The 24,110-nt window shown below is 37.7% G+C and overlaps 1 protein-coding gene across 2 annotated transcripts; it reads left to right on the top strand.

The window, feature by feature from the left end:
- The first annotated feature begins 250 nt into the window (after window positions 1–250).
- Window positions 251–23,129, top strand: LOC112565636 (wiskott-Aldrich syndrome protein family member 2-like). Of its 2 annotated transcripts, none has more exons than XM_025241205.1 (8): window positions 251–407; window positions 11,985–12,095; window positions 13,125–13,332; window positions 13,810–13,963; window positions 14,408–14,537; window positions 15,024–15,125; window positions 15,543–16,611; window positions 16,953–23,129. In XM_025241205.1, the coding sequence occupies exons 2-8, from the start codon at window positions 12,033–12,035 to the stop codon at window positions 17,135–17,137; spliced, it is 1,911 nt and encodes a 636-aa protein (XP_025096990.1). In that variant the 5' UTR covers window positions 251–407; window positions 11,985–12,032; the 3' UTR covers window positions 17,138–23,129. The 2 variants fall into 2 exon arrangements, with proteins under 2 accessions (XP_025096990.1, XP_025096991.1); XM_025241206.1 differs by lacking the exon at window positions 251–407 and adding an exon at window positions 10,743–10,876.
- The last annotated feature ends 981 nt before the right edge of the window (window positions 23,130–24,110 follow it).

Raw genomic sequence — 24,110 nt, 5'->3', positions numbered from 1 at the left:
TTGATGTCATTTTTTTTTCTTTCCTTTTTAACTTATAGTTTGATTACTTTGAAAAGTGGCATAATGTTATTCACAAATGCTGTATTAATTCTTACACGTTCCATTTTCTTAGCGACTAATACGAGCCAATGCTAAGGTCTTCACTATTTAGTAATTATGCATATTTTAATACGCTGATTATATCTGGGAAAGGGGAAAAGTCGATAATTATGGTCACACAGTTCCGCCTTGACTATGAGCCGGTTACCATCCCCAACCTCCATCCCCTTGGGCTTGGGTCTCGCGATTTCTCGTGTTAACATGCGAGAAAATCGCCATTTTGATACTTCCTATTCGTAATGAAAATGAGCTACCCACCCGTGTCATTGTATGTTCCATCATGAAATCTGTAACTACGTCTGTCATTGGTACGTATAATAGTTTTATTATAGTGTTTATCTGCCGTAATTATTATGTTCTTTTCTAAGCAGCTTTGAGAGACAAGGACTAGAGGACTATGTGGGTGTGCCCTACTTCTCATAGGACAGTAGTCTGCTGCCTACTGGCTGTTTCGCTTGTTGCAGTGTCTCGTAGATAAACAGGATAGGGAGAATGGCTGAAAATGCAATATTGTTTCTTTAACTTAAGATTAATTTGCTAGAACTTTTCTTTTCTTCTGGTAACTGCTCTCGTTTAGGTTTGTCGTGGCGATATCGTTAATTTGGCTGGTGTGCACTGTATACAGTATACAGTAGGCATGATCGAGTTATCAAACGAAAGAAAGGTGATAACGATAGCCCGAGATCAACTGCATGAAATAGAAGCACACATGTAGTGTGAGTTCTCTGTGATACCTTTCCCTTGTTTAAAAAAAAAAATCGTCTGCGTGTGTCTGCTATTGAGGATATAATACCATTAGCTTCCCTCGTGTTGATCATGTTCACAAATCAGGAGTTAAAATCACACATATTGCCAAACACACAGGGATGTGTAAACATCTACACCCATCTCTTTACACAAGGATGGATATGTGTGCATATAGTATGCATACATGCATGCATACCTTATAGTCAATATATATTTGCAAAAATTTTAATTTGCACAGTTGTAAATGCAATTTACTATCCAGTTATTATTATGTCACACTTGTAGCAGGTTGTAAGTATGCTTTGAAAAAAATCAGGAGAGATTGTAAAGCAGTTCTGTAATCTCTTTCACTTACCTTCTCTGGTGTTTTTTATTTGTGGCGATGTGCTACATTGTTTGACTTCCTTAAAAATCAGACAAAATTAAGCAGCTGAAAGTAACATTCCTTAGCTTTTAAAGAAAAATGTTAAAAAATCTTTTTAATCATGTGTCAGCTTATAAAAGTCATTGATGTTAAATTAAACATAGCCAACAAAATAATAATCATATTGTATTTGTAATAAGTAACTTAGTATTATGTAGGATCAATAAAACTGATGGGCAAGAGGTGGTTAGACATAATAGTTGAGTAGTTTGTAATGTGATTACTTCAAATGTGAGTAGTTTTTAAAACAAGACTTTTGTAACATTTGTAACAAAAAAGTTAAAGCTGTGACCATTTTGACAATATAAATGTGATTTAACTATATCCCAGTCAGTTTTATAATAATAATACAATTTGTATAGCACCATATCCCAGTCCCATGGACATTTACAGATTTCAGCATTGCTGTATGATGTGACTTTACCATCTTGTAAGTTGCATAGATTTAGAACAGTTCACTCATATGCATGCATTCTGTGTGTGTATTTGTGTATGCATATTTATGCATTCATGCTTTTAATTTAGAGAGATTATATATCATAATGCTATGACCTGGAGAGAAAAGGTTAGAAATTCCCTGGTGAAAATTGTGTTTTAAGGAATTTGTTCGCAGCTTCTTGTTGATAATAAAAAATAGTATCAAACAAATGTATTAGTAGCACACTAGTCATATGTTGTTTGACAGACATTGCCGTCCTGGAGACTGATATTGTGAAATAGAAGCTGATTATAATAAATCTTAGTGTCAGAGGTAAAGTGAAGACAACTACTGTCATCAGTTTAAATAAGACTAGTGCAGCAGTAGATTTCAGCAAATGCAGAGAGGTTAGAATCAGCTTATGAATAAGACAGGCAGCATAATAAGCATGATGATAAAGAGTATTTTGCTTATGTTCCTGCATGTTTACACAGAATCATTTTTAAATCAGATTTTCTGTTTTTCTGTCATTTGGTACTTATTTTTTGCAGTTGTTACGAAAGGCTAACCTGAGTTCATATTTAGTGTCATTTTGGGGTTAATACTGACTGTTGTTGCATCAACTTGCAGTGACTCAAGGTCACACAATTACTGTAGTCGATAGCATAATGAGTTGGTGGCTATAGAATCGCAGGCCTACTTTAGAATGACTAGGTAGTACTTAAGATCAGTATTGGTTAAGTCCTAAGCCATGTGACCTGCCTCCATAGTCCAAGGTCTAATCAATAATACTTGCATTCATATGATACTAGCCTAATGTTAAGTGGTCTCTGAGTCATTCTGCAATCTTGCTGGCTTTCATTTAGGGATACTTTGCCACTGCAATTTTGAAATCTGGTTTATTTGGGTTAGTTGATGTGCATAGCTTTTCTTTTAGAATTGTATATTTCTGTATATTTCTATAATTTTAAGATGCGGTTTGGGTTTTTTTTTTTGGAATTAGTCACTTGAATGAGCAAAATCTTATAAACGGTAAATATAAGTTTGCCTTCACTAAAGGTAGAACGTATAGCATCTAGCACACCATTAAAACTGGCTGGCCAGCTTATCTCTATCCATGTTTTGAGTAAATAAACACTTTCCTTATAACTGTTTTGGACCTTAGCATAAAATGGGGAATATTGACTAATCTAGTTTCAGAGAGAAAGAGTGTGACTTAATGATGCCAGAATGCCAATACCTGCTTCCCTTTTCCCCTGTAACTTATAAAATCCAACTGTTGGTGATATAATTCATTCTTTTGTAGATTGAATGTGTAATTTCAGTGCTTAAAATAAATGTATATGCATCCAGTAAAAGGTTTTTTTTCAAATGGCCACTAAAAGTGTTCAATACACGTCTCTTGATATTGTGCTAGCTTTGTTTCTAGTAATCTGATGTGTATGTGTTCTGTGTCTTTTTATGTAATAAGTCTGGTTATATAAAACTATAAAAAGCGATACAGTGTAATTAAAGGAATAGGTAATGTGACATAGGTAATAATATTTATAAAGCTGTAATGACACTGCTACTTACAGGAATTTAGCTTGGGTCGCAGTCTATACAATATGTGATTATCACCATCCATGTCATAAATGGTTAGTTAGCTAAAGTCAAAGTTTATCAGTTTTATGTGGCTTTTTGGGAGTGCCTCTGCACCATTCTACAAGACCTGGACTAATGTGAAACACGATTTATTTCCTCTGGGGGAAAAAACTAGTTGTAGAATTCTAAAACAGGGAAGAAAAGTTATTGTGCTGTCAATGAATCCTAAGTCCATGACTTTTCTATTCAATAACTTGGAGTTAATGAAAGATTCACGACAATTTTAGGAACAGTTTCTATTACCTTATACTTTGGCGTACTAGGTGACTAGGTCAGCTGGTAATAGACATTATTTATTTCTGTGGTTACATTGAGACATTCAAAAGACTTGTAAGCTATTTGTCTTCCCTCCCATATTTTCTTCACTTATACCTTATTAATACTTTGAGAGGAAGGACATGGTTGCTGAAGAAAAAGACCTGTGGATGAAGGTCTGGTCAATATATACATGCCTCTAGTGATAAGGAAATCTAATCACACTCTGCAGATGAGGAGGCTAGTTTCTTCTTTGTTTAGTTTAATTAAAAAAAAAAGACTATAGTCTCCTTTTACTGTGGTAGACTTTTTATGTTGTTTAAAGGTAGATACTTTTATGTATATGTTGCACAATTATTTTACTTAGAAGGCAATGCTTTTTCTCTAGTCTCTTGTCAGAGTGGTAAATATACATTCTGGCTACTTTATATCTGAAAAGAAGGTATTGATCCATAATTTGACTTGTGAAATTAGGGCATAAAACTAAAATAGGGAATGGTAAGCTGTGTAGAAGAAGTGATCAAAAAAGGAGTCCTGTCCATCCGTGTGTGTGTGTGTGGGCAGTAAATCTTTCTTCTCTTCTGAGCCATTGTCCTTCACTTCTCTTTCCAGTTATTCCACTTCTTTAGATTTTTCTTTGCGATTTATGTTCAGTGAACTAATAATACACATTCAGTTGAATCTTGGTATGAAAAGCATTTATACAAAATTGAATACCCTTCCACGGGGTTAGAACCATTTGTTTTTGCAGTGAGCAACGAGAGATCTCTTACCATCTTGAAATCTTCTGTTTATCCACTGACTTGGAGCTTTTTGTATTGTGAATTTTTTGTGTTGTAATGTATTTATATTTATAGAGGGGGAAAAGGGAAGTTGGGGAAAAGGCTTTCATTTTGAATTTAATGAGCACCATTTTTACTCTGAAAAATACCTTTCTTCTCCTTGGAGGGGACCCCATTTATAAAATCCTAGAAAATCTCCAAATCGCAGAAATAACACAACAAATTTTATTGGTCAAATAAAAACTTTGAGGAAAAAAAAGAGAATTTTCATATTTTGTCATTTGTTTGACCTATGACCGATTAAATAGACACTTTAAATATCACAGGTTTTTTTCCCCTTGGATTATAGGTTTATCCCTCCTTAACTTTAGTTGCTAGCACCGTATAAAACCCAAACAACCTACCTACAGGTATTTCCTGGCATCTTTACAAGTTGGTCATTCTCAGAGCTAGCAGGTAGAAAAGTAATTGTTATTTAGATTTTATGCTACGCTGATAATTACTTAGCTGTTACAGAGTGTGTAAATATTATTTAAGGAAAATGGGTTAGCCGAATTCTTTCACATGGTAGGAACTATTCAAGTAAAAATGATTAAAGTACATTTATTATTGGAATATTATAGGAAAGATTTTCTAGAACGAGATATGTTCCAGTACCATCTCTGCCGGTCTCATGCTCCACTGGCTCCCAGTTTCTAAACGCATTCAGTATAAAATTAACATCCTTTGTTATAACTTGATGTAAATTTTATATTGGTATATTACAAGTGTTTTAATGGCTCTGCCCCGCCTATCGCATATCTACACACCGCCTCATAATCTCTACTTCTCTTCTACTTTCGTGCTCGTTTTTTCGTCTCTAGTCCTCTTAGTAACTGTCACTCCATATTCGTGGGAAACCAGATCTCACTTCCTTCAAAATGGCTCTTAAAACTTACTTTTAAGTAAGTTTAGTATGTGGATATGCCTGCACATGTTATTTTGTGTGTGCACCATGAATTGCTGTAGCAAAAATGGATGATTTATAAATACCTTATTATTAGTATCATTATTATCTAATTTTTAGATTTTGTTTCTTATAGTGGGACATATTAGGGTAGGGTATTACAGAGTGTGATTTTTTTTCTAGTGGTAGTTTGCATGTTGAAATAAAAGGGGAAAGAGCAATACAGATGAGGTAGTAAAGATGAAAATAACAGTAACAGGTAGATACTTAGGTGTAAAGGTGTGTATGTTCTCTTATATCATTAAGACAGTCAGTGAAAAGATAGTCTGAAACGATAAAGATTTGAGAGAAGAGTACAAGAGTCATTGTGACCTACAAGCAAATAGAATTTTTAGAGTGGTGACGGCAATCAACCCAATGAAAGTCGCATTTTGTGCTGCCTAAAAAAAGTGTAACATTTGGGGAGGTTTCAAAATCCCACAATAAAACTTGCAGGCAGCCAAAGCAAAAGCCATCCTGTTGTTAATGGAGTAAATATTTGTGTGATTAGCACAGATCCAGTATAATGAGATCGCTTTTGAAACAGGCAAGGTTGGGAGGGGCAGGGGTTCCTCTGTTTGATGTTTGGTATATTACCCATTTGAGGCCACTCTGAGGGTGTATTTTTCAAAGCACTATTTAAATGAAGCACTCTCTCACTGCATTGATTTCAGTGCCCTTATTTTGTTATGTTCCTAAATTTTGTTTGCTTCTGTTACCAATTATTGAAAACATAAGTATTTTCCCATGAAGCTCATGTTATGGATGTCTGCGATGCGACATACTATAAAATAAAGTTGAAGTGCCGTCTTTTAAAAAATCCTAGATATACATGTTGATTAATACAATTCGTTTTATTATTTTTGGAGAAAGTTGCCTCTAGTACTTGTTTGTGGCACACCTTCACACAAGCACAAAAGGCTGTGATAGGAGGGCTTACAAGTAATCTAGCCCCTAACAGTGCAAGTTCAAGGAACCTGAGGGCATGCAAGTAAACTTGCCTCAAACAATAGCCCAGACCTCCAGTCTCGCATTTGTTCTTAGGGCAAGGTGCTCTTAGTAAACTGGCCCTGAGGCACAAGCAGTGTGCCTGCCCTAGTGCAGATTGGGAAATGGGGCTTTTAGGGCCTCCTTCCTTCTTGCCAACTCTTGACACAGGGGCCATGGTATCACACTAGCACCCACCCATTGCTGGGTGGGGGCACCAGGGCCCCTTTCACCACTGTTGAGTCATAGGGGTAAAAAGATAAAAATTTAAGGTCATAGCTTCCCCTACATTTGATGAATGATGCATGGATACATTACATCCTTCTTTAAGACTATTTACAATCTCCATTTTCATTTCCTGTAGACAGTTACATCAAGTTTTTTTATTTTCACAATAATAAACATCAACAAGTATTTACTTACATCATTTGCAATAAAAAAAAATTAGCTACAAAGTATCAAAATATTTAGGGTTTGTTTTCATTTATTGCCATGAAACCAGTTTAAATTACTTATATTCTTGTTTAGGTTAATGAAGAGATTGAATTTTAAACCATTTTGCTACAATGATTAAAAGAAAATAAGTAACAGTTTCTCTGAAGAACTAGATTTTACATTTCATCAAGTCTTTTGGGAAAGAATTTGCATGTATGGATCACTGCTGTAAAAATGTAAACATTAAAAATTTAAAAAAAATTGATGGAAACAAAGCAATGACCACATGAGAAAACATTATTTTCACAATTCTGGAAACAGTCTGTACTATGGCTTTTCAAAGTTAAATTAAAATGTTGAAAACAAAAACAGTAAACTCTGTTACCATGAACCTTGTCAATACTTAATTTCAAAGCTTTGTAATGGTAAACTATACTGCTGCTAAACACTTTCTAGTGGCATTGTGAAATGTTTGTGACTATCAGTTTCATACCTTATACTAGGAAATGGGGCTGAGTTGAGCTATTAAAAAATAGAAATTATCAGAAATAAACAGGAAACTCAGTCAGTCAGGGCTGGAAGCATGGGAGGAAACCCATGGGAAAAAAGCAGGGCAGGGGAGGAGAGGGGCTAGAGAATGGAATGAGTCCACATGTGCTGTTCTGCTGCTGTACTTTGAAAGGGTAGGCACCCAGGTGCAGGCAGGGGAGGAGTGACGGATGTACAGCCGCCAAACAACTATCCAGCCAGGGTTAGGGTGTGTAATGGGGCATTACACAGCCCTTTAAACAATATTCTATATGCTTACAGATGTCTTTGCAGAACTATTTTTGGTATCAAGCAAGCTAAAATAACATTATAGACTGAATAATCAGATTCTGCTTACCTCATTTTCAAATTCTACTGTGAGCCTTAGAAGACAGCTAAGTGTACCTATCCAAAAGCAGTGCAATCTGCATTAGAGGGTGGAGAAGAGTGGCAGATGAGAGATTGTGTGATATTCTTACTCTGAAACATGGAGGGTGGGTTTTCTTTAAAAGTACTCAAATAATTATTTACTAGGCGCCTATCCTAAGAATCAAGGTGCACAGTCACACTAGGAACAGAAAAGTGTTGATGACAGTTACAGCAAGTGCATCATGGGTGAAAGGGAGAAAGCCTTATGTGAAACAAGAGAATTACAAAGCTTAGGTGCTTAGAGAATGACTAATAACCATGCCAGTGGTTTATCATCAGAAGCCTTGTAGCAGAGAGAGAGATTAGTGTGGCAGGGAAGGAACTCACTGTATGTCAGCAGGTTTTGTCAAAGGGAGTGCCATTTTATACTTAGACAAGCAGCAAGTCAAAGTACTTGGCTGGCAATTGTTCTAAAAATTAAGCATTCAGCGCAATGTAAAGTTTTTTTTTTTTCTGAAGGGACTGAAAAGCAGCTAGAATATCCAGCAAAAAGTGAATTACAATACTCAAGTCTGGAGAGAATGCAAAGTAAATAGTTAGCGAAGCACTTTATTGTGCATTATCAATATAATGTAGAGATAAATAGATGCTTGTAAACAAGTGGTAGAAGAAAAAAACCCAGTTATGTTTCTAACCAGGACAAGGAGGGGTGTGTTATATGTGAATAATTTAGAGTCATTCTATTGGAAGCAGTAATGTAAGCCTTTAATAATATGATCATTAATTAAGGAAGGTGACATGGTCAGGAGTAGGACTTTTGGTACATTACTGTTGTTGTTTTGTTTCTCATTTTGGAGCCATTAGAGTATGTTGGAGGTTTGTGCCACTCACTGTTGAATTCCTGTTTTGGATTTATAAGAACTTTAATATTTTTGCATATTAAACATCAGTTGGAGGAGGTAATTGCATCCTAGTGATTTTTTTTTTCTTTAAGAATGAGCAAAGCTATATTTTAAGAAGTAGGATACATCACAACAATGCATTGCCATTAGTAGATTTCAGGAAGTAGTGAAGTTTGTCCTGTGGGGAGTACTTTTCCCATGTAGTTAGTTTCTGAGTGGCGCTGATGGGGCATGACATGACTATATGGCAATATATACACATTTTAAATAGACTGAGTGGTGAGGCTAGTACTTTGCCCTTTTTAACTTCTGTTGTCACTGGCGCAAACGGCAATAATAGTTGTGCCTCATGACACACTGTCAGGCTAGCTTGAATTTCAAATGTGCTCAAGAGCAAACAGTGACACCTCACTAAGATGTGATTTGTATACTCTGCATTGTGCTGGTTGACATATTTAATGCTCCAGAGAGAGGGAAGGTGGGAAACTGGATAGGGTAATGTTTCACAGTACTCTGACTCATGAGACCACATTAGTCAAGCAAACCTGTGGTTTGGGACATTAAAGCTAGTCTCTTTCCCTAGGATTTTTTTCACCCCACTATTTGGAGAGCCTTTTTAAACTAACCACAAATTTCCTTAGTCTGCAGAATGAACCAACCACATCTCCACCACTGTTTCCACAATCAGCATTTCCCTAATTAGTGAAGCTTCCAGAAAATCTTGTTAGTGTGGCAGGACAGAATGTGAAACAGCAAAAGTGTAAAGCTACTGGTGCTTAATAAGCAGCAGGAAAGCTAATGACCGCTTATGAGGATCATGCATTTGCAATCTGTGTAGCTTTAGATCCACTTAGCTCTTCCTTCATATCTGACAGCTACTAAGATCCCTTCTCCCTCCCTCTCCTTTTGTCCTCTCTCTCTCAAAGTGAACAATTTTAAATTATTTATAAACAGTTCCTTTGAAAAAATTTACCACCTGCTCTGCCAAGGTCTTTTTCGTGTCCCTCTTTACCTATTCCTGATACTGACCAGTACTATGAAAGCTGTGTGTTTTCAACTCTTTATTCATGTTTCCCCCCACAGGTCATTTGAACATTCCCTTCCTTCTTTTGGGGGATTTTTTTTGAATGCTTAGTCTGTCTTGTCAGCACACCAGTCACTGAAGCAAATTGGAATTGTAGAGTTTGTTTCTGACTGCCACCTAGATATTTTCTGGCTTATAATACAAGGTGATGACAGTATGTGTGTCCATCTAATTCCAGTGGACTACTGCCTAAAATCTTTTCAGTTCAGGTGGAGGTGGCATTGCTATCATCTACAGATCATCATTTGCTAAGTACCTGTCATTCACAACTGCGTTATCATTCTCGCATATATCTTTTCAATTTATACTCTCTTTTTTGGCTCCATTTTTGTTCAGTGCTCCTGCTCCACATCTAAAGACCCCTTCATAGCAACAAGAATAAACAGTCTCTGCCTTTTTTCTCTGAATGTTATTATCTACTTGATTATAACATTGCATACTCAGCGGACTTCCCCTATCCCCCTATATACTTCTTGAGGATATTAATGTGCTTTTCAACACTGCGTCTCATCTTGACACCCACTGTCAAAATGTCAGAAATACTGCACACCTTCTGTTTCATGCAGTCGTTGTAACAACCAACACACAAAAGAGAATACAACTTAGACTGGATCATACATCAACCTGATGATCAGTTAGTGCAGTCAGTCCATGTTCTTCAAGATCTCTTGTCTGACCACTATTGTATATTGATTAAACTGGATTGTATCATCGACATCAGTGTTTGGACTCATTCTCTTTGCAGAATTGATAAACGAGCTTTCAAATCATAACTGCATCGAGCGCTGGACTATTAGATTGTGTCCTTAATATTATTGGTGTTAATGTTATTGATGATCATGCCTTAGTGTTTTGAAGTCAAACTTTGTCATCTGAAGCACACTTGGCAAGCTAAACATGTTTGGCTGAAGACTGGACTCACCATCCACAGAGCAATCTAAAACACCACGAAACAACTTATCTTCAGTCAACAATAATTAACTGCACCTCTTCCAAGAAGCTGTTTGATATATGCAATCGAATGACTGGACTTATCATTACAATACCTCTGCCTACTGCTTACCCTACTTCACAGCTACCACAAATTTTCTGTGACTCTTTCACTAGTAAGATTGAAGACATATAATCATCCTTAGACTTGATGCACATGACAACATCTCTTGCAGTGTTCTCCCCAGATGCTGTCTTACTGAGTTCGACCAGTCGCTGATGCGAAGGTGATTATTCTCAGAGCTAAACCAACAACTTGCTAGTTTGATCCAGTGCCCACAAGCCTTCTTCTAGAATGCTTAAATGTTTTTACTTCCTGTCTTAAATATTGTTACTTTCAGTTTGTTAACAGGTGTTTTACTACCTTTATTTAGGACGAGAACACTTTTTAAGAAGTCCACACTTGACATTAATGTGTTAAACAACTACTGTCCAATTTCAAACATGCCTTTATTTCTCTAAGATAATAGAGAAAGTGGTTTTGATTTAGCTGTGAAATTACTTACAGGAACACCACCTCCTTCCTCAGTTTGCATATCAATCAGCCTTTTCACAGTATTGAAACTACTCTTATCAAATTAACCACAGACATATTATTGCTCTCAACAGTGTTTTTGCCTTAACTCTGGTTGACCTGTCTGCTGCATTTCACACTGTCGAACCACTCTTTGGATCTTCTACATAATCTCTGGTTCAACTCCTGTCTAATCGATAGAACCCCAGACTGTGTTCGTCAAGTCAAACATCCTACTGTTTCTCTGACCTTCCCTTCCCCTACATACCAGCCAAACTACTCTGCTGTTCATCTGATGACAACATGCTCTCTATCCCAGCCACCAGAACAACCACACATGGTCACTGGATTTTTAGTTACTGTGCTGCAAAACAGTGGAACTCGCTATATCGAATGATTTAAACATGCACTAAAAACACATCTGTTCCATAAGCGTTACTCCTGACACGAATCACCATAGTTGTATATCATTGTGGTAGTTGACTAGTCCGCTTGCTTGTCTTTCTCTGCAGATTTATGATACACACCATTCTGTTAGTTCCCTGATTCCTTTTTATGTCTTCTATGTTTGTCTTTATTGCTTGTCTGCATAGCTATGTCTCCTATTGTTCTTCCTATTCTGTCCATGTCTCATACTTGTCATGAGCATATGTGCTATTTAAATCATACATATTAGTATTATTATTATCTTTTACCTACTTATATCAGTGTCTAAAGAAATATCACAGAGTGCACATTGGAAATGGGAAGGGGATTTTGCAGTTTTGGTTGGTTTTTTCCCCTTTACTTTTACTTTTAACAAATGTCTTTATTTATTGCAGGATAAGACTTCTCAAGCAATTTTGGCTGCTTGTTAAGTAGCCAGGAAAATGCCGCTGACAAAACGCATTATTGAACCGGTCAACATCAGCCGGGTTCATGTACCTTCACAGGTTTGTAAGACTAAAAAATTCAGCAGGAAACTAGTTTTAGTTCTATAGCTCTAGTTCTATAAATTTTTTACAGACCTAAACTATTTATAGAATTTTTTTTATTATTTGTCAGTTTCCCCACTTCTACAATTTCTAAACATTTCTAGAACTCCTTTTGGTATATGATCTCAATAATTAATAATTATAATAAAAGTGAATGTATAATTTATACAGATTAGTCATCATTATACTAATTATTTGTGAAACTATAAGAAATATAGTTTGAAGGGTGCACAGTAACCCTTTTTAAAAAAAGTGCCAGTATCAGCTACATGCTCACCAGTTTATCTGAGCTCCACTTTTGTATGGTCAGTATTATGATAGCAAGTACCAGGAAGGTACCAGCAGATAATAGGGAGAGTAGGGAGATCATCTAATCTGCTTTCATTTGAGGAACAATAACTTCAGGGACCTATAAATTCAAGTGTTTTTTTTTTTTTTTTTTGGTAACTAAAGCTCTTTAAAGTCATATCATAGTGGTTTTCTTTGTCATTTTCACTTTAGCCCAGTCATGCTTATTCTTACATTGTTTTGCTTGACTGAAGATCTAATGGTGAACTAACTCTTCATATTTTAGACATGATTTCCCATTGGTAAAGGAAAAGTCAGGGACATCACTGTCTTGTCTTTGCCGTGTAGTCTGAAACAGCTTGCCTTTCTCTAGCCAACATTACAGACTGCTTCTTAAAGTCTTTAAAAACTGTTCTCTTCCGTATAAACTGTTCTCTTCCAATTTGTGTGCCACCCTTCTCACTTCCACACTTTTTTTTTTAATTGCTGTATGCATTTGATATATGGGTAACTGTGTTCAGTTGTAATGGTTTTATGTCAGGTGCATGTTATAGTGTATGGGCTGATTGGATGGACAGAGTCATTTGGGTGTAATCAATTATTTTGTTGTTGTTGCATTCATGCCATGTGTTTCCCTGTCTTTGGGAGGTATGTATAAATATTATTACTATTATAAATGTTACTTTTTTTTTCTATCAGAGCATCCGCAATGAGCTGGAGTGTGTGACAAACCACACACTTGCGAATGTGATCCGTGAGCTCAGTAGCCTGAGCAAGCATGCAGAAGATATGTTTTGCGAGTTATCACAAGAAACCATAGCTGTCTTCAGTCGAGCCACACAGCTTCAGCGTCGCATAGAAGATGTGCAAGAGAAAGTTACACAGTTGAATGCAACAGTTGAAGAAGGTTAGTTCTTACATTTGTCTTTGAATACATTGGGAATAAAATGCACAAGGCTGGACCTATGATTATGATTGTGGCCTATGATTATTTCAGAAAAGTTTTTTGTTATTGTCATTTGTGCATCTTAATTAGTTTGCAGTTTGCTACATTCTATATTATATAAATAGTCTTTTAAAATGCTTAGCCAACAAAAATGCCGTTTCCTTTCAGTTATAAAATAATTATTGATTTTGAATAATTACATTAATCTATGATCCAGATATTCTGTATGATAAAAAGTACATTTTTACTTTACTATCAATATTTAGATTAACTCAGCAGACACTCTGGCAGACAATGATAAAAATTTTAATTGTTTTTGCATGCAGAACATAAGTGGTGTTGAAAACATTTTAATATACTGACATGAAGGATATTTTAATAGTTAAAACACGTCCAACACTCTGAGGATTAATTTACCAAAACGATTTTGTTATCTAGTAAATCTGCAGGACATTCACTTGAGAAAGCCCTTTAAGAGCTCTGTGATGAAGGAACAGCAGGTCATCTCGCGCAGTACTATTCCTCGCTCCATCCTTGACATCTACAGCAAATGTGACACTCCACCAGCACTTGATAAACTAAACACGTTCAGGTGCCAGAGTTTTGATATTTATTACTATTCTGTCAGCTTTACATTTTAAGAAAAAAAACTGTCTTCAAAATAAAAAAGGAGGAGGAAGAATAAGCCCCAATTACCTTAAGATTTAGATGATCATTTATGTTTCTTTCTGAATGTAGTTAAGAGATATAGGGCTATAACCATGCTGAATATTTTTTTAAGTAACAACAGATATTCAGAACGAGTGATATCCTTGTTTGTAAACTATGGGTTCACAAACTACCAATTAAGTCAAGCATACCCATATACTTGGCAAATCTGAATTAGTGCATTGTCACAGATGTAAGATTTTTCTCATTGTTAGAAGAGCGGTAAGTACTTCAGGACAGACTAAAGTTTTGCCAATAGTACATTTTGTTTTAATTGCCTCTTTATTTTGAAGAATTGAGTAGAATGTTATTGTTTCTGTCAATATAGGGAGGATGGAAAAGACAGTATGAAGTTCTACACAGATCCCACCTATTTTGTGGAGTTGTGGGTACAGGAAATGGACAAGCAAATCCAGGAGAACAAGACTGAACTCAGCAAAAAGCGTGAACGACGACGAGTAAGAATAACCATTTTGTGCTTTGTATACACTATAATTCTCTTATACTAAGAACTCATAATAAGAACTAGGACTGCTAACAGTTTGCAAGCTTTTACATACAGACACAGCCTCACCATTGTTCAAGATACTGAGCTTTCAGTGGTCAGACGTGAGTATCTGCTATGGGCATGTTTCTCTTTTGTTAACCTTTAGGGCCAGCATTTCCCAGGCCAAAGGCAGTAAACACTAACACCTTTGCCTTTTACACAGGATAACTTAATGGCTACTTTAATTATGTGACACACTCCTGTTTCTCAGCTGGATTGCTTACAGCATATATAGTCTTTCTCAGTAGGTGATTACCCAGTCTGTAAAAGTTATTACTTGAAATGTCATCTTTAAGAAATATTATTTTCTGCTACTTGGGTTTTTTAGGTCGCTTTGTTTGACATACTAATGTGCTGTGGGGTTGGACATGATAAGTTTCTAAACATGTCATTGCAGAGGCCTCGTACACATGTAGAGCAGAGAAGACCACGGGAGATTCAAAACAGCAAAGAGAAATGGAAGCAGCAAGCACAGGGAGTGGAATTCTCAGATTATCAGGTATTCATTACCTTAGCTTGCATCTGTTTGCACACTTCATCTTCCACAATAACAGGGATAAAGTTGTTGGTTATAATCTAGGATTGGATGCCTTCTTGACCATCTTCATGCTATCCTTTGCATAACACCCAGTGTTACCTTTGTTTACTACAAAACAAGTGGATGTTTTTAAGAATGTCATTGTCAGCAGTGTATTCAAAATAGAGTGTAGTGTATGATTTATACGCAGATTAATTTACTTTAAGAGATGGCTGCTTGAATGGCTTTGTTTTTTTTAACAAGGCAGTGTGGCCCAGAATTTCCTTTTTTCATTTTCACAATGTTGGAAAATGACTGCTGACAATTAAAAGGTAGTTGTAGAAACAATGTAAGGACAGACAGCTGCCTCTTTAACTGTAATGTAATAAATTGTGACAGGTGGGTAATGTTCATGAGCGTATTCATGGACAACCGAAGGAAGTGCAGAATATGAGGGACACCGCTGCGCTTCCACAACCTGGTTCCCAGCTCCATCCTGACCATCAGGTGCAGCCTATATCTCCTCGGCCAGCCTCACTCAAAGTTAACCATGCTCCACATTCTAATCAGTACCAGCATTCAAACCAGACACAACCGCAGTACATTGATGGCCATGAGCCCATAGCTAATGGGCCTTACACGCAGCAGTACTCAAATTTTCCGCAGGGCACAGAGCTTCCCAGCAACCACTACAATCCTATGCCACCATCTCAGATGGATATCCAACACAATGCCAGTGCAGTCCCTATTGGCTATCCCAATCATGATGCCCACACCACTTCGTCGGCCAATGCTCCTTATTCCCCTGAACACTCACGTAACCTGCACAATAACAGGCAGTCAAACCTGCGTAATCTTGGTAGTCCTCAGGGCCGACCTTCTGCACCCCCACCTGCTCCTCCACCTATACGGGGGCAGAGTCCAGGGTCACGAGAATCTCTTCCACCTCCTCCACTACCACCACCTCAACTGGAGGACCAGCAGGTCACAATCCAGCAGTACCCACCTCCTCAGCCCCCAAGTCTGCCAGAAAGCATGGGTTCTCCTGGTATGAATAGGGTTCAGAAAGGCTCTCAGCGCTCCTCTCCAGCTCGGCAGCCTCCGGTGCATTCATCCTCACCACTGCGTGCAACTCCAGAACAACTCCCACCACCCCCGCCTTCTCCTCCACCACCCATCTTAGATGGACTGGTGACAGACGCTTATACACACTTACCACCACCACCTCCATCCCCTCCCATGATACCCCAGCCCATTGCTGAACCACCTCCACCCCCACCACCACCGCCTCCCCTTCCCCCACCACCGCCACCCATGTTTCAGGGCATTATGAATGGGCCTGCAGACCAAGTGGACTCCGCATCTGTGTCCTCAGGTTCCACTTCCACTGGTGGTCGTGATGACCCCAAGCAGGCGCCACAGGGCACTGACCGTAGTGCCTTGCTAGCAGAAATCATTCAAGTGGACAGTAAGTTAATAAGATTAAAAATTGCACACAAAAAAATTGTTATATATGTGCTCTATATGTCTAAGGGAGTGCACGTTTTATATACTATGTAACAGGCAATTTATATATTAAAAGTTAAAACTGGAACATCACGCCTCTCTTCATATCTTTCAAGCTGACATGCAGTTCTGCAAGGATAACACAATACAGTACAAACATAAAGACATAAATATGTGTGTGTGTGCACACTTGGAGAAGCAAAATGTATGCATGAAACTTAACTTTCACAAGGTTTTTTTGTGCAGCTGTTTAAGTTTGGAGGAAAAAGGAGTCTCATTCACAATAACCTTACTTTTTAACAGGAAACAAGCGTCTTCGAAAAGTTGAGGCACGGGAGGAGAAAAAGAAGCAGTCATTTGCTGGAGGATTTGACATTCAAGCTTTGATGGAAAGAGCACGAGATATGCGTCGGCGAGTAATTGAGGATAGTGACGAAGAAGAGGATGATGCAGGGTCTGCAGAGGAGGACAATTGGGAGTCAGACTGACAAAACAGCTGTTGATAAATATGGAACAAATCTGACCATGTTTGCTGTTTTGACTTCAGATGTGAACTGACAGCAAGCACAGAAGTGGACCAGGATCTGTGAAATTTTCAGGTTATAGAGATCTGGCCAGCCTATATCTTTGTTTGCAAGCTGACCTTACTTAATCCAATACAAGTCAAAGTGTATACAAGTGTTATATCTGCTGTCTGAGTGAACTAGCTTAACTGAAGCTAAAACTGGATGGAGACGAGGTGCCACTTGAGTCGGTCACATGCAGTAAAGCTTATATGATTTTGAATGAAAAGAAAAATGCCATTTGGAAGAGTGTCTGAGTCCAGATGTCTGATAACTAGTAAGGACAGCTGCTGTGCTCACTTGCCTTCACTCAATCCAAGGTTTATGCAAGCATGCCCATGTGTCACTGCCAGGTGTGCACCAGCAGGTGGCATTATATGTTCTTGATGTTGGCATTTTATTTATATCTGAATAGTTGATAATAGAATGCAAGATAATATTAGCTACAAAGTGTTTGAAGACATCCAGTAACCTCGTGGGATAGAAGAAGAATGTTGATGGGTTTTTTTTTAAGATGCCAATTAAGTCAGTTGGTTCCCTCGACTCATACTTGTGCTTTTCAAGTATCTGACAGAGTTTCAGTTTAGTGAGCAGCCTCTGAATTTTTTCTTTATTTGTTTCCATGTTTTCTTCTTTCTCTAAAGAGCTAAGTGCATGACTAAAAAGTAACCAGAAAAGTGAAGTCATTGGAGTGGGTGGGGGTGAAACAGAAAAACAGCTATTGAGAGAGACCAACAGCTACCAGCACTTAGCAGTTGTAACTTTCACAACAATGAAAGGTCTTTGTGTGAAACGCATGCTTTTCTTCAGATTTGTGTGGTTTCTTTTTTCATCTTATGTTTTGGATATGCAGATGGCAAGAATATTGGTTTGCAGTTTCTCTCACTCCATCTGTTTGGAGTAAAATGGCTGCGTGTCATTTTGTTGTTGCAGAATGTCTGTTGTGATGTTCTGCTGTATGATTGTGATCAGAGACTGCACAGAATGGCAGGTAACCAGAGGAGAGCATTTTGAAAATGTCTAAAGTACTTCTTACTGACTTTGTTGGGCATTTCCTGGTTCATGTTTCTGTTAACTGTATCGAGCGAGCTACAGGAACTCATGAGTATCATTTGTAAAACTGGTAGTGTGTATGGGATAGAGCAGTGTATAGGGGATAGAGTAGTGTGGTCAGAAGTTTTAGGTTGGATACAGCAGTTATAAACCTGCTATAATGTCTTGAAACAAGAATGTATTCAGCTTTAGCTTGCTAGGGCATAAATGTGTGCAATTGTAGATGATAATTGTGATTGATAAGAGTTGTCTTCTCTGCAAAGAATTGCTCTTAGTAATGGATATGTGGCTGTTTCATGGGACTCATGCTCTCTTCTGCACGGTTACAGGCTTGTGGTGAAAGCTGGATGCAGAGGAGAAATAATAGCCTTGATTCTCCCCATCCAGCTTCAAAACTTTCAACGCTATTGCCTTCAACCATCCTGTATTTGTCGTGTTGCTCTGATTTATAATCCTCTGATTGAAATCACACATGCACTGCTAGGCTATGTGGAATCAAGTAAGTTAAAGCGTGTGCCATGTAGATAAAATAGCACTTGTTAAAGGTGATACTGTTGCAGCTGCTGCTATACATATAAGTGTAGCAAAGTAACAACACTTGTATAATTGTGTATTGTCTTGTTCCCATATTATCAGGTGCAAAACTAGTTTTCAATCAAAAGTTTCTAGAGTCCAGCTTTGGCATTACTGCTATGCACAGACTTAGGCTATTGACTGCAGGTGATAAAACAAAAGGCAAATGAGGATTACCAGAGAGTGTAATGTTTATAAGAAAAAAAAACCTTTATTTTGTAGCGAAGCTTTAATAATTTACCTTATATTATTTCAGTGGATGTTAAAGATCTTTGCACTTAAGATTGTTGGGAATATTTAAAAAGTTTAGTTTTGCTTTCTGTATTTTGTTGGCTTCTGCAAACAATAATAATTTGCATTATAAATGATGATGATACTACTTGTGTTCCATAATATTTGCTCCACAAACCTGTTTACTTGCTATAGACAAGTTTATCTGGTGTATTATGTTAATCAGAAGTCATAGTTTCTAGACAGTAGGATATGTTCTATGAAATGTTTCCAAGAACAGTAGTTCTTGTAACATCAAGAATTGTTTGACACATCAGCAACAGGTCTGATCGTGCCTGGCTTGCCTTTGGTAAACATGGTATTCTCTCATTTAGAGAGTGAAATAATAAATGTTCTGTGTGTGTGTGGGTAGATAGGGTGTGTGTGTGTGAGGGGGTAGATAGGTGTGTGTGTGTACATTGGGGTGCAATGAATGAGTGCAGCACACATTTTAATCTATTGATTTAAAACTTTATTATTATCATCTTTCAGTGCAGCAGTTTGTATGCATGTGCATTCTTTTTGATATTGTATATTGTACATATTTCTGCCGTTTTCTACCAAATATTAGGAGTAGTAAATACTTTTGTCTTGATCTCTTTGGAGATGCTATTCATGCCATGGGTCGTTTAGGGTCATCTCACTGTACTCTTGTCTTTATTGGTTGAGACAGCTGGACTGTTGCCCCAATGCGGCTTTTTTAAAATCTCTGTAACGATCTGTCGGGAAGATGGATCAGGTCATAATTATTTTGTAAGTTGCTGCTTTTTTTCCTTTGAAAGGGAGAGCATTTTTATTAACAGTATGATTAGAATAAAGAATTAAGCCAGAACTGTTGACAACAGTTGGCAAATTTTAAAAAGATTATAAATACTCATGGATTGATTAAGGAATAAAAATTTGTCTGGTATTGTTTCTTGAATAGATTTGTGCACTCACAGCATGGAGTGTGAGTTTTCTCTGGTTCTGGCTCCTGCTGGTAAGAAAACAATTGTTGTAGAAGATGCGAGGGAAGAGTCTGTGATATTGTGGGACATACGGTTGGTCTTAAAAGGGCTACACCTGTAGAAGACTTTAAGAAAATTATGTTAAATATTAGTTAATGTAATGAATTTAGAGCATACTCTAGATCTTGGCTATTGCTTATACATATATCAGTATGTGAAATGAATAATTCATTGTCCAGGACTTTTTTTCACTTAGAAGCACTTAACCCAAATCTTTGAGACAATTTGGGTGAATAAAATTCAGTTGTATTTTATAATTTTTCATAGAAGTTAGTAAAAGAAGTTGTTTATGATTTTAAAATTGTAAAATATTCCTCGAAGAATGAGCAAGAAGAAATGCTTAATAGGATGTTATTTGGAAATGTCTCATATTCTGATGCTATGGAGCATGTTGCTGGTTTCAAGTTCACTTGGTCATGTGACTGCAAATCTTTTCTTGCCCTTCCTGCTGTGCTAAGTCGCTGATTTTGATCAGGGAAGGTAAAGGACAATGAAAGGTTAGAGAAGAATTTCACTTTTTCATGCCAAGACATAGTGAACATAGTTCCCACAGATGCTACTTGCTGTGGGACCTTGGCCTTTTATTGATTGTATGAAGGCAGGTGCCATAGCATACACTTATAACAAGTTTGTCTCCTTCAAAGACAAGGTATTTAAAAGTAAACTTAAGATCTGGGGGTAAAGAGCTGGGTCTTAATATTACAGGCATTGAAGAGGATGCTCTAGGCTAAATGAATTGTCACAATATTTATGTACTAGCTGTCTTTTTGTGAGTGGTGATGAAAATAAGGGGAAAAAACTTGTAAAAAATGTCCCTGTATCTTTAGCACATCTTGTCCCCACATTTTTATCTCACCTCTTAAAGATCTGCATCTCAGTTTCTGGCTTTGGGAATTCTGTAATTGTGCAACAGAAAAAAAGTCTTGATTTTAGCTGTGGTTGCAACTGAGTTTTTGTCATTTATTGTAAAATATTCAGGATGGCATTAGTTTTGTAACTACAAAGAGAACAACTGTACTTTAGCTGGTTGAATTGTGTGGTCACTCAGAAAGAAAAATTGTTTTACTCTGCATTTCTGATATACAGTTCCCATTCAAATTTCAGATTTTGATCATAAAAAAAGTGTTGCAAGTGGTGTGGCTTTGTTGTAAATAGCTAGTTAACATCCGTCAGAATGTGCTGACTTTGATTTTGATTAGATTTTTTTTTTAAATTGATCGGTCCATGGGAATCATGGCTAGAAGTTACCATATTTCAAACATCAACATTCATTTGATGTTTTTATTTTCCAACAGTTTTAGGCCTCACACAGTATAGCTTACTTAGCAACTGTAGGGAGGACTACAGGCAAACAAAGCACTCTAATGGGTATAGTGAGAACCTAGGATAAATGTGATATTGTGAAGTGCAGTAACTCACATCTGACAAACTCCTATTGTTGCAGGCTTTGTGAATCTTGGCTGTGAAACAGTGTTCTGGAGTTGAGTGAAAGGAAGTGTGATATTTATGTTCGACAGACATGGTTTTCAGCAAATACTGAGTGAATTCATCGAGCTGGAACATCTGGTGAACAGGTTCTGTGGGAGTGTTGGATATATTTTGAATATCATTACTAAAGCCATGCACATCTTCGTGCATTTGGGTGGCCTGCATTCATTGTTTTGGGTAGAATACTTAACTAAAACAACTATGTTTTGTAAAATTTCAAAAAGAAAGTTTTGCTGCATTCTTTACTATCAGCTTCATGCATGTGGGTAAGATATTTCAAGTAAACACATGCACCTGCAAAAGTCTTTTCACTTGGCATAACTACTGTTCATACCTTGCCTACAGTGTACCGGCTACATCTCTTGTCCACATGGCTCAGTCTTGGACCAGACACGGCTCAGTGTGTGTGCCGATTTTAGTGCGTTGGACTGCAGGACCTCGGCTAGTAGTCTGCGGTCTCTCAAAGTGTATATCTCAGAAAGAGGAGCAGGTTACTGTCAAAGCACTTGTTTGCGCTCGTTGTCTACTTAGATTGTGGACACGTTTTGTAGGGTCCTGGGATGACTTGAGGATAACGGGGCAGATTAGTTGCATACAGATGAGGAAGCGAAGGTTAGCGGTTGTGCCAGGGACGAGTTTATTGTAGTCGCCATGGTGACGGGCAAGAAGACTGACACTCCCTGCCTCTCTGGCCAGGAACCCGAAAATATGGTCCAGCCCTCAGTACTCTCATCACTCACCTTCCCTTCCAAATTGAATTCGGGTGCCAGATTGGGGATTTGAACCTGACCTGCGGGTTCCGCCTGTTGACGTTTACTGTCTGGTGCTTGGTGTTGCTACAAACTGATGTTTTGTGTGAATACTGCATTACCGTGTGCGTGCATGTTGGCGTGCATTGCATGTACGTGTTTACGTGTGTTTTATCGGGGTTCCTTTTTTGTTTGTCACTTGATATTGTGTTCTCACCTTGAAACTTCAGTGTGTTTTTTTTTTTTTTTTTTTTTGAATAAGGCAAATCTCGAGTAAGAAAGCAAAACCCAGACAGAACTGTATTTCTGAAAAACGTCAGATGGTTATCGTGTTTCTTTTTGCCACATGCATCATGTTCAGTTTTGGGGGGAAGGGTCATTGGATGCCAGATTTTGAAAGTTGTTTTTTTTTTTTTAACCACTTCTTTCATTTATGCGCACACTCATTAGCATGCACGTGTCCGCCCACGCACGCACACACATGCATGCTGGTGCATCTACGTGTACGCACATGTGAGATAGCTGTACATCACAACTCTTGTTCATGACCCTAGCACAACAGCCAGAAAGAGTGGATTCGTAGCACTCTACTACTACTACTGTACACAAGAGTGTTTCCTTATTATTTAGTCTTTTATCTCCACTGATGTGTGCTGTTCTCTACCGTACTGCTTGCCAGTTTCTCTGACCACTGTACAGGTATTTTGTAATTGGCTGTATACCAAACTTGCTCACATGTACAGGTGTAATAAATGTAGACATTTATTCAGCAATAAATCGCTTCTTGGTGTTGTTTGTACTCGACAAGAACTATATGAACTAATTCTGCTTGGTACATATACAAAGTCATTGTTTTAAAATGAACCTTTGAAGACTAATGAATGAAGACTAAAAGTAATAAGGGAGTAAGGAAATCTGACAATGTGAAGCATTAGAGTGCGCTTGTACAGACATCCTTTATTTGATGAAGGTGGGACTGCGATGAATGGCGCCTGACCAACAGCGGGGCTTTGTTAGTCCTGTGAAAGCTTAGGATGAAAGCTTGATCATCGTGGGACCAAGTCCATTGATGTCAAGGGGGACTATATAGAAAAATTGTGAAAAACTGTCTTGTTTCTGCAACTCCTTCCGGATGAGGCTTAGAACTTTTTAAACGACCCTCGTACATGTAATAGCCATAGTTTTAAAAAAGCAACATAGTCCCGAGGATAGGGAGTAAAAGTAGCTTTGCGATACCAACATCGTGTTTTAGACAGAAGATTTTATTCAAACTGTACATAAGCTGTCGGCAGTTTTGTTGGAAATTACAAAGAGCAGACCTTTGTGAGATGCTTCTGATGTATTCAAACTGGAATCGTGGCCCACGTGACCGTGAAACTGCACTCTCTATCTCGAAGGTCTACTCTCCGAAAAAGAAATGTGTGACTGAAGACCTCTCGGACCTTTGGCCATACTCGGCTTTCCTTGTGACTGACCGTTTTAATTGGTTTTGAGAACTGGTCTGAAATGAAATTCAAGCCATAGTTTTCTACCTCAGCATCACCAGAATCGTCGCCACTACACTGTTAGTCTAACTCCATTGGCAGAGGGGTTTGATGTGAAGGACTGGGCTTCACACATACGGCGTTCACCTTGCGGAGACCGAAAAAAAAAGACTTTACATATGTTTTAATGATAAAACATACATTGAAAAAATGTGAAGTGTCAGTTGTGAATTTACTTTCGTGTTGCCTTTACTCTTGTCATAATATGTTCTTT

This window comes from Pomacea canaliculata, linkage group LG6, assembly GCF_003073045.1.
Source record: "Pomacea canaliculata isolate SZHN2017 linkage group LG6, ASM307304v1, whole genome shotgun sequence".
Lineage (NCBI taxonomy): Eukaryota > Metazoa > Mollusca > Gastropoda > Architaenioglossa > Ampullariidae > Pomacea > Pomacea canaliculata.
Note: the sequence above shows the minus strand (reverse complement) of the source record. Positions and strands in the feature narration are given on the sequence as shown.

What these genes read in the sequence shown, in the direction of transcription:
- LOC112565636 (XM_025241205.1), top strand. Translation starts at nt 12,033, where the DNA reads ATGCCGCTGACAAAACGCATTATTGAACCGGTCAACATCAGCCGGGTT. An exon ending in GGGTTCATGTACCTTCACAG is followed by an intron (nt 12,096 to 13,124) that starts GTTTGTAAGACT and finishes TTTTTCTATCAG; the next exon opens with AGCATCCGCAATGAGCTGGA. An exon ending in GAATGCAACAGTTGAAGAAG is followed by an intron (nt 13,333 to 13,809) that starts GTTAGTTCTTAC and finishes TTTGTTATCTAG; the next exon opens with TAAATCTGCAGGACATTCAC.